This window comes from Meriones unguiculatus, chromosome 1, assembly GCF_030254825.1.
Source record: "Meriones unguiculatus strain TT.TT164.6M chromosome 1, Bangor_MerUng_6.1, whole genome shotgun sequence".
In the NCBI taxonomy this organism is placed as follows: Eukaryota; Metazoa; Chordata; class Mammalia; order Rodentia; family Muridae; genus Meriones; species Meriones unguiculatus.
In genome coordinates this window covers 29,073,233-29,091,482 of record NC_083349.1, presented here as the reverse complement: position 1 = coordinate 29,091,482, position 18,250 = coordinate 29,073,233, and the positions used below count along the sequence as shown (strand labels likewise).

The following is an 18,250-nucleotide window of genomic DNA, read 5'->3' as shown; positions in this document are numbered from 1 at the left end:
TGCTTGCACACATCTTTAATCACAGCACTGCACTGCAGAGGCAGGTGGATCTCTGAATTCAAAGCCAGCCTGGACTACACAGTGAGTTCCAGTCCAGAACAGTCAGAGCTATGTAGAGAGACCATGTCTCAAAAACAAACAAACAAAAAACCCAAAAAACATAAATAAGCAAGAGTAAAAGCTAACATGACTACTGTGTTTTTCTGTTTGTTTGGTTTTTGAGACGGTTTTTTGACAGGGTTTCTCTATATATCCCTGGCTGTTCTGGAATTCACTCTGTAGACCAGGCTGGCCTTCAACTTAAAGATCTACCTGGGGGACTGGAGAGATGGCTCAGAGGTTAAGAACACTGGCCTGAGTTCAATTCCCAGCAACCACATGAAGGCTCATAACCATCTATAGTGAGATCTGGTGCCCTCTTCTGGTGCACAGGCACACATTGAGGCAGGATGCTATAATAATGGTAATAATAATATAGCTTCCTCTGTCTCCAGATGCTGAGATTAAAGCTGCACACCACCACTGCTTGGCTTGACTGTGGTATTTAGAGGTGGTATCTTTGGGATTGGACTTGGTCATTACAAGAATCCTGGTGGTGGCTTTGTAGGGAAAGGAAGAGTAAACAGTCACAAATATATGTGTGGACTTCCATAGTAATATGACATCAGCAAGGAAAAGGCCCTAGACATGGCTGTGCCATTCTCTTTGAGCCTTGTGCCTCTAGAACTTTGAGGGTGGAAAAAAACACTCTCTTTTCTTTACAAAGTAGCCAGCCTCAAATATTTTGTTTTGGTAATGGTTCCCTGTCTCCTACCAACTTTCTTTGTTTAGTTTATTTAATTTTTATTTTATGTGCATTAGTGTGAAGGTGTCAGATCCCTTGGAATTTGTATTACAGACAGTTGTGAGCTGCATGTGGGTGCTGGGAATTGAACCCAGGTCGTTTGGAAGAGCAGACAGTGCTCTTAACCACTGAGCCATCTCTCCAGCCCCCTTTGTTTCCTTTAACAAAGACCTGCTGCTGAGGTCTAGCATCAATTCTAACATCAATTCCCCAGATGTTAGAAAGAGAGAAATGACTCCTGCACATTATCCTTCAACACACACACTAAAATAAATAAATAGGCTGGGCCTGATGGCACATGGAGACCTGGTCTCAAAAAAAAAAAAAAAAAGTAAATAAATTAATTTAAAACTAAAATGAGTCACTTATGCTGGAGTTCAATGATATCAAATAAAAACTAGCTTTCTGCTTGCCTTAGTTGCAAAAGGTAACCTGGAGTAATCTGATATAGTAACCAGTTAGCTCTCTGTGGTTCCCTCTTCCTCTCCCCGTCTTACAAGGAAAACAGATGCTCAACCCTTTTTGTTTGACTCACTTCTGCTTCCTTAAGTTCTTTTCTGTCTATGAAATTACATTCTGGCTCACAGAAAGAAGTGTTGCCCAATTCTAGAATCACAAAATAAAGCCAATGTAAATATCTAAGCAATCTAATTGGTCTAAGAGGCAGAAATGAGATGAAGAAAGAAATGCTGATGTAAGATTACAGTCTATGGGACAGTGGGCACATAAACCAAAAAAGAAAGAAAGAAAGAGAGAGAGAGAGAGAAAGTTTCCAGGAAGAGGTGGGTGCTCTAAATACAAAATAAATCAGAGTAGGCTGGGAAGAAAGTCCTGGGGTGACTACCTTAGGGAGGGTATGCAAAAGGTATGATGGTTCTTTTTAACCCTTAAAATTCAGTGTGTATGTGTATGTGTATGTGTATGTGTAGAGGTCAAAGAAGAACTTGGCAGCATTGGTTCACTCCTACCATGTTGGTCGTTGGGATTGAAGTCAGGCTGTCAGAATTGGCAGGAAGTTCCTCTCCCCAGTGAGCCATCTCAGCAGCCCACAGGGTGGTGACATTTTTGCTGAGACTTAAATAAGGAACAAGTGTTAGACCACATATTTCTGATGGGCCAGCCTCCTCCACAGCCTCACCCTGCCTTCTTCTCAACCACATTGGACCTTTAGGGGCCTCAGTATACCTGCAGGTGGTGGCTCAAAATGTTTAGGTCGACGACTTTCATCAAGTTCTTCCCCATTTCTCCTCCCTGGCTAAACCCTCCAATGCAAACCTCAGCCTCATCTTAAGTATTGACCGCTATGCAGACTCTTTCTTGACAATTTTTAAATTCTCCAACCCACTAATTAATTTAAATTAATTCTCCATGTTGTTTTAATTAATTTTTTTAAGTCCTCTGGTATCTGGGCCCTCTACTAGGTTGTACTACTCTCTACCAGTTCTCAAGAGTCTAAGAGCAGTGCCTGGCTCTGGGCCAGGGACATTGTTACTATTGTTTATTGAATGGCAGGTTGCCTGACAGGCTGGGTATCTGAAGTATTTTGTATGTATGGTAGGAAGTAAATCAGCCTAGGTGGGGCTCCTTAACCCAAGGTGATTAGGCTAGATTGGGCTGGCAACAAAGTAGCATTTGATTGCATTTTAAGCAAGCTATCAACTGATAACCATATCTGCAGAAATTTCCTCTGGAAGATTCATACTATATAGTTTGGAATGGAATAGTATTGTGTATCTATTCTCTGAATTGAAACATTCCCTCAAAACGGAGGAGGTAGGAAGGGGGAGGAAGGCTCCTAGGACTCAAGAAACTAGCCACAAGTACCAGGCTCAGCAAATTCAGAAGGTTACAAGATTTTCAAAGCCCTTCCTGGGTGTTATAAAAGAGGGAGAGAAAGGATTCTTAGTGGAACTGCCTCTAAATTGGTCAGCGGCTTTTTGTAAGTTCTCCCTAATGCTAGAGCAGGCTTTTTAGTCACTCAATTGACTTAGAGTCACCACGGGGCCTGTAAGTGACACCTACAAATGTACTGCTTCACCAAGCTAGGCTTAGGGTTTTTTCCTTTGGCTATCTCCCCAGAAAAAGCTACACAAGAAGTGGAATAAAAGAAAAGAGACCTGGCACATTGGAAATTTGGCATTCAATTCAGCAGTGTTGAGAGAGGGGACCTTTGGGAAGTGACTGGGTGGTGAGGGTTCTGACAGCATAGATTACAGGGTTAATAAGGTATTAAATGAGTGGCTTTGTTATAAAAACTTGTTTTGTAGAGCTGGGGATAGAGTTCAGTGGCTGAGTGCTTTTCTTAGTTAGTGCAAGACTCTGGATTTTTTCTCTAGCACTACAAAAATAAAATAATAAAATAAAATAGGGCCAGCCAGATGGCTCAGCAAGGGAAACTCGTCAGCTGTTCAAGCCTGATGACCCAAGTTCAATCCCCAGATCCCACATAAAGTGGGGGAGAAGAAATAATTCCACAAAGTTGACTTCTGACTTCCACATGTTTACTGTGGTACACACACACACACACACACACACGCACACGCACACGCACACGAACACTTTGCTGTTTGGCACACTTGCTTTGAGTTGCCATGTGGTTCTCTCTGTCGTGTTATATGTTGCAGCACTCTTCAGTTGCTTGAACTTTCTAGCCTCCAAAGACATTAGCTCAATAAACCTTTGCTGTTTTATAAATAGCCTCTGCTGTTCTGCTACAGCAACATAAAACAGACCATGACACCTGGTGATTAATTATTGGTACTATGTACCTCATAGATATTGTATTACAAATTGGTGATATCACATAAGCAACATCACAAGTGGGTCTATTCTAGGGAGCTTATAGCTATGATGTAAGTGGGGGAATTTCCAGATATCAGGGGAAAGGGAGCCTCTTGCCTTGGAGGCTGGTTCCTCCAAGAATGGAAAGGATTCAGGGTATAAAGGAAAGAAAAACTTTTTACCCTCTTAAGTCTTAACTCTTCAGTCTACGAAATAAGATTATGATAGATAAATAGAAGCAAAGCATGTGTGTGTGTCTGTGTGTGTGTGTATGCCAGAGTTCCACAAAAAAAAAAAAATAATAACAGAAAAGGGCCAGGTAAATAAGGCTTTGCTAGTATCCTAATAAGGGAGTGAGGGCTTGGAGATTCTGGATATGGAGTGGTGCCAAGTGATGAGAAAGAAGGAGAGAATGAACTTGAAATAAGTCATGGAGCGTGGGGGTTGGGGAAGTATCTCAGAGGCAGAAGGTAGAACACTTAACTGACTTGCTAAGGCCATGGTGTTCAATTCCTGTACACACACATTCTCTCAGGCAATAAAAGTTGCCTCTGAGGATGCTTCAGAAGTGTAAGCAGTTGTGGACTGAAGACATAGCTACAGCTAGTAAAGGGCTCACCTGGTGTGCATGAAGCCCCAGGCTCCACCTCAGCACTGAAGCAGGCATGCAAGTAAACACCTCTAATCTCAGTGCTATGGAGAAAAGTAGGACAAGTTCAAGATCATCCTCAGCTATACAGTGAGTTGAGGTGCTATGAAATCTTATCTCAATAAAACATGAAAGAGAGAGCAGGAGAGGGAGAGAGTTAAAATGACAATATATCTTTTTTCTTGTGAGGGAATCTTCCCAGGCTGATTGGATTTCCAGGCAAGGGACTCACGACAACATGATTCCTTTATGGGGATGACTATCTTTAGGCCAATAGGGTACTTTAGAGAAAGTTTCTGCCCACACTTGGGAGCAGGTAAAGGAAACAAGAGACAGGAGGGCCTGGTGATCAGAGAGACATTAGTTCTGAGGCTGCTTTCATAATCTGTAGTTCAGTGTGTCATACTGGCTCATTAGTTGTTGCTGAGTTTTGGCCAACTTGATATAAGTTAGGGTCATCTGGGAAGAGAGAACTTCGACAGAGAAAATGCCTCTATCATATTGTCCTTCAGGCAAATCGATGGGACATTTTCTTAATTTATGATAGAGATATGAGGGCCCAGTCCACTGTGGGCCATGCCATGGGCTGGTGGTTCTGGATTGTGTAAGAAAGCAAGCAGGCTGAGGCATAGGGGCAAGCCAGTAAGCAGCATTTCCCCATGGCCTCTGTTTTAGTTCCTGCTTGCATGTTCCTGCTTTGAGTTCCTGCCCTGACTTCCCTGAGTGATGGAATGTGATTGGGGCACAGGAGCAAATACACTCTTGTACGTTGTTTTTGGCCCTGGTGTTTCTCACAGCAATAAAAGCCAAAACTAGAACATATGCCAAAGTGCCACACTTTGGTGAGCCTTTTTCCTGAATTCCAACAAGGATGTCTGGTTTTGAAATAAACAAAAGAAGGTATGGCATAAGGTTCTGTGAATCTGTGAAAAGAAAATTCTATTCCTTGTTCCTCCAACTTGCACCTCTAAAGCAAGAGCTGCTGCTGCTTAGGAGATATGGGAGCACACTGGCAAAAATCCCCAAAGCATCTCTGTTTCTTAGGAGATTCGTTAACCGTGAGTGTGGACTAAGAGCAGAGCAGAGGATTAGGTAAGATGTCAGAGTGCCTGAACATGCTGTCAGTGTCAAAAAAAGCTCACAGTGAGGATTAGACGAACTTGTTTTCTTTCCCTGTGTCAGTGGTGGCAGGGACTTACAGATAGCTCCACATTGGCACCCATAAAAGCTTGAGAAGTTCCTTTAATCTTTTAGTGATTTTTTAAAAATACATTTTTTTAATTTATCTGTTTATTTATGTGCATTGGTGTTTTGCCTACACATATGTCTGTATGAAGGTGTTGGATCTCAGGGAACTGCAGTTACAGACAGTCGTGAGCTACCATATGGATGCTAGGAATTGAACCAGGGTTTTCTGGGAGGGCAGCCAGTGTTCTTAATCACTAAGTCTTCTCTCCAACTTCATCTTTTTTAATAGGGGTCTTGTTTTAGGTAAAACTTGATCCTTTTTCAACATAGAAAAGAATTTAAGGCTAGCTGAGCAGTGGGAGTGTACACCTTTAATCCCAGAACTCCAGAGGCAGAGGCAGAGGCAGGGGGATCTCTGCAAGCTCAAGGCTAGCCTGGTCTACAGAGCTAGTTCCAAGACAGCCAAGGCTACACAAACAAACCCTGTCCTACACAAAGAGGCCTCTGCCCCCCTAAAAAAAAAATTTAAGGCTAACCAGTATGAAGCAGAGTTAAAGTTTATTAAAGATACTTTGATACATATTTTTAGGAATGTGAATTAAGCAAGACACCAAAAGAATAAGAAATAACCAAGTGTTTACATAACATTCTCAAGACAGAGTCACAATTCAGTGTCATAGCATTAGCCCATATAAAACATTCTGGTGGCTTTCAAGTTATATCTTAAAGGGTTGCTAAGAATTGTTTTCATCCTTTTCTCTCTTTCTGGTAAGTGATATTATAGGGGGGCTCCAGATGTGACTGTGTCAGGAGTATAATCTAGTAAAATATAACCATTGAGCCACTAGGGTTGCATAGTGGGGGAAAGGCTAGGATATGTCTTTCTTACTGTAAATGAGAATTTCTATGAAATTCCTAGAAACTTGTAGGTTTACAGCTGGGGAGAAAGGCCTTAACTAGTTAATTGTGTTGGAATGTTAATTCTCAGCTAGTGGGAGGCTTTAAACAGACTCCAGAATGAGGGCCTCCTTTCCCTTCCCATGTTCCCATACATTTTCATTTTTCTGTCCAATGTTTGTCTCTATGTTAATTTCCCAAAAGGTACTTGCAACCTAAAACCAAGGCTGGAAAGAACCCAGAAACACCATTCCCATCCCACCACCCTCCAGATCTTTTCTATTGAGGCACACTGAAATTGGGAGAAGAAATTTCACAGGCAAATGTCAAGTTACAATTATTAGAAGGCTCCAGAATGAGGATTCTACTAGTACCGATTCTGGAAGGAAGGCTCCCAGTTGAGAAGCAGGAAGCAACCAAAGATGCAGATGAAGATGGACACATCTGAGAAATATCCGAAGGAGAAACAATTTCATGAGGGGACAGATTGGGGCGAAAGCAGAATTGGAAGGCTGAATCAAGGAGGGGCTGGGGCAAAATTAGTTTCTGAGGAAGGAATTTTAACAATTAATGGGGGCAGTCTTATGGCAGCCAGAGTGATGAAGATTAAAAACAATAACAACAATTTTCGGGCAGATGAGATGGCGCAGCTCGTAGACAACCTGAATTCAACCTCCTGCAAGTTGTCCTTTTATCTCCATAAGAGTGCTGTGGCGCGCACACCCAAACACATACACAGAATAAATAAATACATGTAATTTAAAAATGTTAATCTCTCTGCATCTACCTCACCCACAAAGCTACCTCAGTGGTTCTAAAAAAAAAAAAAAAAGGCTGGGGGGGGGTTGTTTCTCGCATTTCTACAGTTCTACATAAAGCCTTGGGTATCACCTTCACAGCTGGGGGATGAGGTTTTGCTCTCTCCCATGCACTAAATGTGTCCACTAAAACCTTTTTTTCCCCCTCCTCTCTCCTTTTGTGCCTTTTTAGCGCTAAAGGGTCTTTTCAACCCTCTAGGTGCTCGCCTGCGCCCAGCCTGAGAACTACACTTCCCGCGATGCCGCAAGAGCGGCATCCGTAGTTGGGGAATTTTGTGGTCCTAAATGCGTTGCAGACTCCGATCAGCCCCTAATCCCGCAGTCCAAACACCGACCCTACCCACGCCACAGCCTCGACTGAGTTTTTTTCCTTCCCCTTTCCTGCTAAAGGCTTAGCTTCCGTTCCAGCTCCAATTTCCGATGCCATTCTTCTCTTGGAAAACACAAACCGTAGCGGAGCGAGCAAGGCGCATGCGTCCACGGTACCCGCTCCCGCAGCAGGGAGGTCGGTCAGTGTCCCTGCGAAGCCGCCCCGCGCATGCGCAGAGTATAAACCAACACCCCGGGAGTTAAGGCGCCGGTTTGGTGGCGCGTTTTCTAGCGAAGTCGCACGTGAAGGATAGCGGTGGCCGGAGCAGGGTGAGTGCGAGCCGAAATCCAGGCTGTGGACACAACTTAAGGGACAGATTTGCATGTGTTCGCAGGGCGGAGCCGCGAGGCCTGTGAGCCCGGGTGGGGAGGGTCGAACTTGGAGCGTGGGACTTAGCCAGCCTGGAACCCGGATCCTTCGTTGCTATGCAACCGGGGGCATTGTTACTAGGTAACCCAGGAAGGGAGTGTTTCCCGGAAGACGCGGGTTCGAGTTCCGAGGTCCGGTGGAGGAAGCAGCTGCCAGATTTGGGGATGAGGCCAGTGCTGAGCCGCACACCTTCCCCAGCGCCATGGTCCAGCCTCCTGCCACCCCAGTTGGAGCTCCCCTCTGGGTACCCCGACCTCACGGGCCTTTCGCGACGCCACTGTGGAGCTCTTGGCAGGGGATGTGCTGTTCGAAATAGCACACGCTACTGACACCCTGTAGCCTACAGTCTAGGCCTTGGGAAGGGAGCGGCAAGGCTGCCCCCTTTGCAGTCACCCTGCCCCCCAAACAGTTGCTGGGTAACAGCTGTCAGGGGTTTAGCTAGGGCTGCTTCCGACCTGCCGGAACGCTGACTTCATTCTCCCTTAGTGGTGACTTCGCCACGTTTAGGCCCTTCCACTTCAGCTGTGCTTCTCATGTGGCTGTATTATATTTGGATCGAGTATTCAAATAACCTCTCTCCCCCACCTCCCCATGTCTTTATGTCTTACACTGTGGCTTCTTGGCAAGCCTTCTGATATTCATTTAGCAAGCACTTGTTAGTCATCCTGGGCTAGGTGCTGGGGGTACCAAGAAAAGTTAATGTCAAGTTACACTGAGAGTTGCTGGGAGGCTATGGGACAAACTGTGAACACAGTGCTTGCACAAATGACGTAGCTTCTCGAAGTAACTCTTAACCCAGTTCCAACAGGATTTACTTTTGAGGAGATTGGAACTCGGATAGGTTAAGTAACAGGTGCAAAGGTAGTGGCCGCTAATTGGTGATAGAATTGAGCGTGTGTTCTTTGTACAGAGAGCTCTTGGGAAGCTTTTCTTAAAGTAGACTTTTCTCAGGGTTCCTGACCTCTGCAACCGCTGTCTGATGGTGCCTCAGGAATCCTGGGGAGCTTTACAAACAAAACAAAAAGGCTGAGCTCCTCCCTGGGAGAGTCTGAGTGGGTTGCCTGGGTGGGGCATACATCCTTGTTTAACAGGCTGTGCAGGCTGTCCAGATGGGCAATGCAGAGTTGAGGACCGCTGAGCCACAGAAGGGACAGTTGGGGCCAGCAGAGGGCACCAAGTTAGTTCCTGCCCCTGTAGTGATTTATGAGTGTGAGAAGAAAAAAGAAGAGGAAGGAGTGCTGACTTAGGGGGGAGTGTGGACAGCCCCACCCTACCCTGGCAGAGCCAACCACAGCTGAACATATAGCGACTTCTCACCAACATAGTAAGTAAAGCAGTTTCCCCGGCTCAGACTTTCCCTGCCCGAGCTGAATTGCAGCTGTTTGAGCAGGAGTGGCCAGTCCCATTGCTGTCTTTGGGAGTTCCCTCTTAACTTCTTGGTGCATAAACTCAGCAGGGGGGGGTCACCTGGTACTATGAGGGCTTTTCTTGGGAGGCTTGGGTATCTTCTGTTTTGAGCTTGATGGTAGTAGGTGCAACTGTATGTTCCCGAGGGCAGAGAGCAGGTGTTATCAAGGCAGTGTGGAAGTGTGGGACAAGCAAAAGAACAAGCCTGTGCTCCTGAGCTTAGGGATCCAGCCCCACTTCTACTCTAAACAAAAGGGGGTGTAATGATAACTATAAAGATAACCAGGGGAAAACAAAGATGATTAGGGCTGGTGAGATGCACCATGGGGAAAGGCACCTGCCACTAAGCCTGATGAACTGAGTTTGATCCCTGAGACCCACATGGTGGAAGGAGAGAACCAACTTGTTCAGGTTTGTCTTTGGCTTCCACACATGCACACTTACACACTGTTTTTTTGTTTTGTAACTCAGTGGTAAAGTGCTTGCCTACCTGATAGTCCTGAGTTTGATTTCCAGTTACACACACACGCACACACACACACACTGTCATAGAATTAAATGAGGTAGGTAGGCAGTAAGCACTCTGTAAATTATAAATCACTACAAAAATTTGATAATGTAAACATATTACTGCTTATTATTGAGTACCTTCTATTTGGAGAAGCAAAAAAAGTTTCAGACATGCTTCCATCTTTCATGAGGCCAGGGCTGTTTGTCTTGTAGTGACTATAGCATCTTTCTGCATAAATAATTTGATGAGGGCTGGTATGTACTTCAGTTGGTAGAGTGCTTGCCTTTATATACAAAGCCCTGGGTTCAGTCCTCAGTGCAACATACAGGTGGCACACACCTGTTAACTCAGTGTTTGGGAGGTGAAAGCAGGAGGTCAGGAGTTCAAAGTCATCACCCCAGGCAATATTGGGCCCTGGCTTAAACAGCAGCAAAACTGTAAAGTTGTTAATGAGGCATGAGGAAGCCTGATGGTGGTGGGTCAGATTCATATTGCCTGGGCTTCGCCCAAACAACGAAAGAGGAAGGGGGCGAGAGAGAGAAGAAAAGGAAAAGAAAGATGAAAAAGGCAGTTTGTCACTGACTACCTCTTAGAGGACCAGTGTTCTCCAGGATCCTGTGAGATTCAGTTCCTGGCACACTTCAGGTCACCTGGCAGAACAACACTGGCCTCACTGTGGAAGCTTCAGTTCAAGGTCCCCTGGGCTGGGGCAGATGGCTACTCCAACCTGAAGCTGGCACAGAGAAACAGCAGGCTTCCGTGGGAGTTGCAGCTCACATCACTCTGACCTTCTGGTAGGGAAGAGACGACACCTGATTCCTCCTGTTGGAGGTCCTTGGATATAGGATCCAGCCCAGGATAGCAACCCTGCTCTTTAGGGCCTCATCATGATCATAAAACAGATAGCTTCGGAACTAACCCACGTTTTCCACAACTCCCATCAGTGGTAGGCAGGAACCATCTGGCTCTTGATTTGTGCCAAGGAGTTGAAGGCTTTCCCAGCCTCGGGTTCTTCCTCTTGAACTGTGTGTGTCTTGCAACTCCACTTGACCTTACAGGCCCTGGGAGGCTCTGTCAGGTCTGCCAGCTGTTTCTGGTACAGAAGCTACCCCAAATGTAGTATTTTTAGAAGCCTTTTTTTTTTTTTTTCTTGAGCCTTCTCTGCCTAAATGGGAACATATTTCTTTTCCCTCTTTGCTATCCAGATGGCTCTAGATTTGTGGCCAACTCTCCCAGTACCTTGGTAACCACAAACACTCCAAAACCTGTCCTCTCCTCCACCTTAGAGGCTTGTCTCAGCCTCCACTCATCAGCCCTGAACCACAGACACTCTCTGGAGCTGCAGGTGCCTTTTGTAGCCCGAGGGAGAACAGGATTTGCTACAGCCTTTTGACATTACTCCAGAAGAGTGGCAAAAAAAAGAAGATGGGCCTGAAAATATTCTCCTTGCCCGAGCATCACCTGCTTCAATAAGTCAGTGCTTGCTGAGTCTTAACTCGTCTATGGCATCCTGTTACAGACGAGATCAGAGCACAAAGCACAAAGTGCTTGGGTAAATTTTCACCGTAGTTCTCTGAGATCGTTGGTAAATGCCAAGTGTGTTTTAGCTTATGGATACTCCATTATATGACTTTATAAGTAACTCCTAAATTGAACACAGTACAGGAAAGTGGCTGTGGACAAAGATGGGGTGCGCAGTAGATACACCTGAATTCACAACTTGGTTTTCCCCCATACTGCCTATTCCCTGATGATGAAATCATTAGGGGATAACAGTGCCTACCTGATAAGTACCTGTGAGATTAAGATAAGTAATGCACACAAGACCAGTCCTGATGTTTGCTTTTTAACTCATGATATTTTTTCCTTAAGGGCTCTTCCTTAACCCTTTGCATATTTTAGAAGTAGAAAGTTCACGTTATCCTGTCAGTGGTTTGACATAGTGCATGTTTGTCTGTGTGTGCGCGCGCGCGCACGCATTTGGGAGGCAGAGGCAGGCGAATCTCTGGGTTCAAGGCCAGCCTGGCCTGTAGAGTAAATTCCAGGACAGTCACTGCTACATGGAGAAACCTTGTCTAGAACTGACAAACAAACAAAAGCAGAATATCTAGCAGTTGATCAGTCTGTCTGTTGTTTTAAGGATTGAACCTAAGGCTATGCAAATGCTAAGCTAGCCATCTGTCACTGAGCTACCTGCCCCCAGCAGCAGTTAACATTTTAAGTATATGATACAGCTTCTTTCTAGAGGTTAGTACTGTAGTGGGGGGCAAAAGAGTGGGAATTACCTTGGAAAGGATAACCCTTTAAAAAATGGTCACATTGTATAGGTGTGACCAGCCAAATTACTGGTGATAGGAATCAACTCAGTTGTTAGCCACCCTTCCTCCTCAGAGGTTGGAGATGAAATGTAATTACCCTTCTAATCCTGTGGTTATCTGGGGAGGGCTCTAAAAATGGTCTTATTATCATAAAAGGTGCGTTGGAAAGGGCTGTCTTTCACCCTTCATTCTCTGAAGATGTTATAGGAAGCCAGGCTAAAAGACTAATTACGTTGATAAAAGGTAGCCTTTTTGTTCTTTCTGTGTATTAAATTATATGAGATGTGCGAGCTCTGAGCCAGGAAGGGTGGATGAAAACCAGACCGCTGCAGTGCGTGTACATGTGTGTGTGTGTATGTCTGCGTGTGTACACTGTATTATAACCATTGACACAAAATGGCCTCAAGTTCCCACTTCCAAATAGGTAAAGGAATGTGATGCAGCTTCTGGGTCGTTAAGTACTAGGGCCAAGCTCAATGATAAGATGTCCAGAGTAGAAGGGATCACTTGCTTGCCAAGGATAAGAACAGAACAAACCACATAGGTAGTCACAGAGATCTTCTGACTGTTGAGTGACAGTAGAGGGGAGACAGTTTGGCCTTAAAGAATGGTTCTCTACTTTGGATGGTAGAATCATTGAGATGCTCGTGTCCAAGACCAGGTCACACAGAGACAGTGCCATCAGAACCAGTGTGCTTGGACATTGGCACTTTGTGCCACTCCCAGGTAATGTCACTGAGCAGCCCCATTTGATATCCCATGAATACTCTGACCCCTAGCAAGGGTAGGATTTGGAAGCAGAGGATTGGGTTGAAATCCTCTAAGCCCAGGATCTTGCACAAGTGCTTCTCTGCACCTCTGTTCCCTCAGGGGTGGGGAGAGAAACCGTCTTTCATAATGGCCCCGCAGAGATACTGTTGCAAATGCAGTCATTCTTGTATCTCTGTCAACAGAGTGCTTTATTTTACATTGGTATATATTGTAATCCTACTTGTGTGCTATTTTTAAGTTACTTTTTCCTATCAGCTTTGGCTTAAGTACATTATAAGCTTCTTGGGATGAAGCCTTTAGAGACTTATAATTCATTCATGTCCATGGTGCCTAAAATGTTGAGACAGGCCTTCAGGTTTCAGAACTGGAGGAGCAGGTTACAGTAAGATCTTGGCCATGGGAAGGCATGGAATAGTACTTGCTGGTGTATTGATCTGGTGCAGAATACAGAAGAGGAAGCTGTGAATCAGATGATTGTGACCAGCTTAAATCAAAAGTCGTGGTTTACCTTTTTATGCCAAACAGCCCTTTTTAGGTTTGTCTGGGATGCTTGCTATGGGCCGGGGGTGGAGAAGGGGTCTGACAGATGAGCTGGGAGAGTGAAAGTGTCCATCAGGTCTGGCTCACTGCTTACCCTATGTCCCTTTCTTGACAGACACAAACATGGTAGACTCAGACAGCAGTCCATCATGGGGCAGGCGTCTGTTCAAAGCCATCCTAATGGTCCTAGTGGCTCTTCTCCTCGTCCACTCAGCATCATCTCAGTCCCATCGAGACTTTGTCACCCCTGGCCAGCAGAAGAGAGAGGCCTCAGCTGATATTTTGACCCAGATTGGCCGATCTATAAAGGAGACTCTGGATACCTGGCTGGGGCCAGAGACCATGCACGTGATTTCAGAGGTAAGGAAGTCTGTGCCTGCAGTAGCTGTTTGCAGAAAGAGAAGGAGACTGTTAATGCCACCTCACCTTGCCACCACACCCTCTCTGTCCTAGTCTCTGCTGCAGAGAGATCCCCACCTTCTACAAACACAGCCTGGCAGTCCTGCCTCTTGCTGGTTGGTTGTTTGATTCTTGCCATCTGGCCTTTTCGCACCGCCCCGTCTTTTTCCAGCCTTTGCCCATTTGGCCAGAAAGGCTTCAAAATGAGCTACCCTTACAAACTCATGTTAGTGGCTTCCAGTAACATCTGGCTTGATCTGTGTCAGACCTCGCATCTTGAACTAGCAGGGCACAGGATCTGAATTTAAGTCTTCACCTGTGAAAGTGATGTGGGGCTCATGAAGGTCCTTTGGCAGGGTTGTCTCTTCCATCCAGCACCTTTTCTATTACAGTGTCCCATCCTTCTGATAGTTCATACCAAAATGCCGAGCCAATGGTTTATAAAAGCCACAGGATAGGGCTGGGAAGATGGCTCAGTGGGTCAAGCACATACTATGCAAGTGTGTAGACATGAGTTCAGATCCTCAGAACATATGTGAAAACTGGGCACGGTGTGCATGTCTGTAAACTCCAACAGGGCTAAGTGGGGTGCACCGACACAGGCAGATACGGGAGCTTGCTGGCCAGTCAGCCCAGCAGAAACCAGAGCTCCAGGCTCAGTAAAAGACCCTTTCTCCAAAAAGAGAGGCTTCAGAGGCAGCTCAGCACTTGTTGCTCTTGCAGAGGACCTAAGTTTGGTTCTCAGCACCCACAGGTGGTACATAACTGATTGTAACTCCAGCTCCAGGGGACCCAACACCCTCTTCTGGCTTCCTTGGTTACACCCCAGCCCCCACATATTCATATTCATACACATACAAAAAACACACATAAATAAAAATAAAATCTTTTTTTTTTTTTTAAAAAAAAAAAGCAAGTGAAGACTTGAGGAAGGTATCCTGATTTCAGCCTCCAGTCTCCATGTGGGCCTTTGTGGGTACATATGCAGACACACACAAATCCATAATGTAGTATAGTTGACTGATTGCTTTTCTCTCACATCCCAGCCCTGCGTGGACACGCACCTTCATGATTCCCTCGGAGGCCTGGAGGCCTCCAGTTTCATAGGGTGGCTACCATAGGGATATGGTGATGTCCCCACGCACTCACAAGTGTACCTCCTGCTACCTCGAAGGCAGGTCAGATGACCAACTGACGTCTGTCTCAGACGTCCTGGATTCTGTGTCAGGGAGGAGACATGACAGGGGAGCCCCTCTCTGGACTCAGAGTCCATGGACTTTCTACCCAGACCCATCTCCACTGGGGAAGAAACAGGTCAGAAATTTCCCTGAAGTATTGTCCAGACTGTGAGGACCAGGCAGGAGGAGAAGGGCCTCATTCATGATGGATTTGTCTTTTTCGCAGACTCTGTTGCAGGTGATGTGGGCCATCTCCTCAGCCATCTCTGTGGCCTGCTTTGCCCTGTCTGGGATTGCTGCCCAGTTGCTGAGTGCCCTGGGGCTGGATGGTGAGTGGTAGAGAGTGATATAACCAGGGCTGTGCCTGACCTGCTATTGATGAGAGTTTATCTGCATGGGGCTAGACTCCCTCAGCTGTTTGCAGATGTCCCCAGAGGTACAGTGCATGGGGGGGAGGGAGTGTTTATGAATTCTTACCACTGTAGCAGGGATTTACTTGTGTTGGACATCTTGCAAGGGCATAATATCTCCTCTTTGGTTATTAGCACAGCCCATGGAGGCAGGCACACTGTTCTCATATAATAAATAAAACTCCATCTCCACAAGGGAAGTAGTCTTCCAAGAGTCCCATAGCCAAGAGGCTGGGGTTTAAACCCTAAGCCTGTAAGAACGGGCTATGCCTTTGTAAGGCTGTTGGTCCCTCCCGCTTAACCATTTCTTGCCCCTCTTTGCCTTCATCACATGTCTAGATTGCTGACTCTGTCCTTTTCCCTTTCAGGTGAACAACTCACCCAGAGCTTGAAGCTCAGCCCTAGCCAAGTCCAGACCCTTCTACTCTGGGGAGCAGCAGCCCTAGTCATCTACTGGCTGCTGTCCCTGCTCCTCGGCTTGCTCTTGGCCTTGCTAGGGAGGATCCTGGGGGGTCTGAAGCTTGTCCTCTTTGTGGCTGGCTTTGTGGGCCTGGTGAGGTCAGTGCCCGACCCCTCCACCCGGGCCTTGATGCTCCTGGCCTTGCTGACTGTCTTTGCCTTGCTGAGCCGGCTCACTGGCTCTAGGGGCTCAGGGACCCACCTGGAAGCCAAGGTGAGAGGGCTGGAGCGCCAGATAGAAGAGCTGCGTGGGAGGCAAAGGCGAGCAGCCAAGGCACCCCGGAGTTTGGAGGAAGATTGACAGGGATGTCCCACAATGACACCCTTACCATACCAAAGAGCTGAGCTGCTTCTGGGTCTCATGGCCCTCCTTGCAGCCCCCTGCCCTTTCCTTGCCTTGTGTCTGAACCCTTGACATCTTTACCCTTGTCCTATCCCCTAGCTGAGAGAAGAGAACCTGTGCTCTGCAGGTGCTCAGCCAAGGGATGGCTCCTTGCTCTTTTTGCTCCCAGTCTGCCTCCCCAGGGCAGGTTGGAGGGGCCTCAGCTCTGGCTTCTGCTCTCAGCCAGCACCACTGCCACTGATCTCCGTGATGATTAATCTGCCGCCGCCTGGCTTCCTTACAAAAGGCCTTCCCAGGTTGAAGCTCCTGTTTGACCACACCTCCAGCTCTTTTCCTACTGGACTCCCACCACACCACCGTCCCAAGGCCCTCAAGGCTCTCACTGTCTTCTTCCTCATTGTACAGCAGTGGGGAGGGACAAGAGTTGTGAGACCTGAGGATAAGGGAGGAGGAAACAGGGTCCCAGAGGTTTGTGCATCTAGGTTCTGTTACAAGTGCCTTAGCGGGAGTCAACAGCACCCTTCCATTGCCCTTTGCCACACTGAATGTAGGAAAGTGCTCTGTGGCTACTTTGTGTTCAGTGAGAGCAGTTCCTTGCAGAATCCTGACTCCTGCAGCCAAAGCAAAGGCTAAGTCTCTGCTGCTGGGGCCCTGCAAGGCCTGTCAAATGTCCCTGGGGGATTTCAGGGACCTTGAAAAAGGCAGGAAGACCTGCTGTCTTGCAGTTCTCCTGTCTACTCTGCCATCCAGGAGCAACTGTTGATCAGATGCTGTGTCCCAGCAGCTGGGAAGAGCACAGCTTTGCCCTGATGTGTTCTACACAGCCCAGGAGGAGCCTGCCACTAACCCTCTCCACCCGGGCACTTGCTAGCTCTTGGCCTTGGCCTTTAAGGCCCTGGTGGAGGGAGATGTCCTGTGCCAGGTCCAGCACAAGATGTGAAGAATAAATGCCCATTCTTACTGGTGAGATTTGATGTGGAATCATGGCTGCAATGATAGATATTTTTATCAGTGCTTGGTTGGTTTTAAATAAAGTGCACGCTATTTTATTATCTTCTTCTGAATAAAATGTATTTACTCGAAGTCTGTCTGCTGCCAAACTCTCTTCCGTGGGGGCAGCCCAACCTTCTGCATTTCTAACAGGAAGCTGCTGGGAAGAAGGCAGGGCTCAGTAAGGCAGGCTGTACCTGGTACCCACCCCTCCAGGACTCGGGAGGGAGACATGCCCTCTCTTGTAAAACTTGCAGATCTGGCAACAGTGCTGGGGTTGAAGGTGCCCCTTCCCTCAGGGTGTAGCAGGACGCTGCCATGTTGCTGGCCTAGGGAGTTTGGAAAGACTGGCTTTCCCTCCCAGACTTAGAAATTTACTGCAACAAGTTTCTCACTGTGGTTCCACTGTTTTGTGGAAGGCCCAGGCATGTCTGTTTCTTTTCAGTCTTTAGGTTGCCATGGAGATGCCAGATCATCTTCTGGACCTCTCCCAACACCACCTGGTGGCAAGGCTGGGCCGGGACCTGAAGTCAGGTCTCCCTCAGAAGGGGTGACTAGCCTGCACCCTCCACCCGTAGGGAGTCTCCCTGGGGTGAGGTTGGGCACGAAACACGCTGACTCCACGGGTGGCTCAGGGTTGTCACCTGGCCTGGTTTGGCCTCGCCTTTTCTGTGCCTGCAGCTCCATTCCCTTATGTCTCTGATTTCTAGCTCTGATTCTAAAGAGATGCCTTTACAGGTTGGATGCTTATGGGAGGGCGTGAGGCAGAGGAAACATTTTTTGGCTTTTGTTTTGTTTTCTCCTTGATCATCATCTTCCAAAAGAAATTCCAAAACTTATCTTGTGCATCTTCCTGGCAGCGGCCATCAATCTTCTCAGTCTCCAGGGACACCCTCTTCTCCCTGACCCTAGGGTACGGGTGCGCTCTGGGTTTTGGGATCCGCAGGGCACTAGGACCCGGCGGGACGAAGGGGACAGCCCATGTGCCTGGTTCCCTCCCACCCCACT

The 18,250-nt window shown here is 46.9% G+C and overlaps 1 protein-coding gene across 1 annotated transcript; it reads left to right on the top strand.

The window, feature by feature from the left end:
* Positions 1-7,658: 7,658 nt before the first annotated feature.
* On the top strand, positions 7,659-17,335 carry Tmem109 (transmembrane protein 109). The gene is made up of 4 exons (XM_021636125.2): positions 7,659-7,816; positions 13,579-13,823; positions 15,267-15,369; positions 15,819-17,335. Exons 2-4 carry the CDS (start codon positions 13,587-13,589, stop codon positions 16,208-16,210), a joined length of 732 nt encoding a protein of 243 aa, XP_021491800.2. The 5' UTR covers positions 7,659-7,816; positions 13,579-13,586; the 3' UTR covers positions 16,211-17,335.
* The last annotated feature ends 915 nt before the right edge of the window (positions 17,336-18,250 follow it).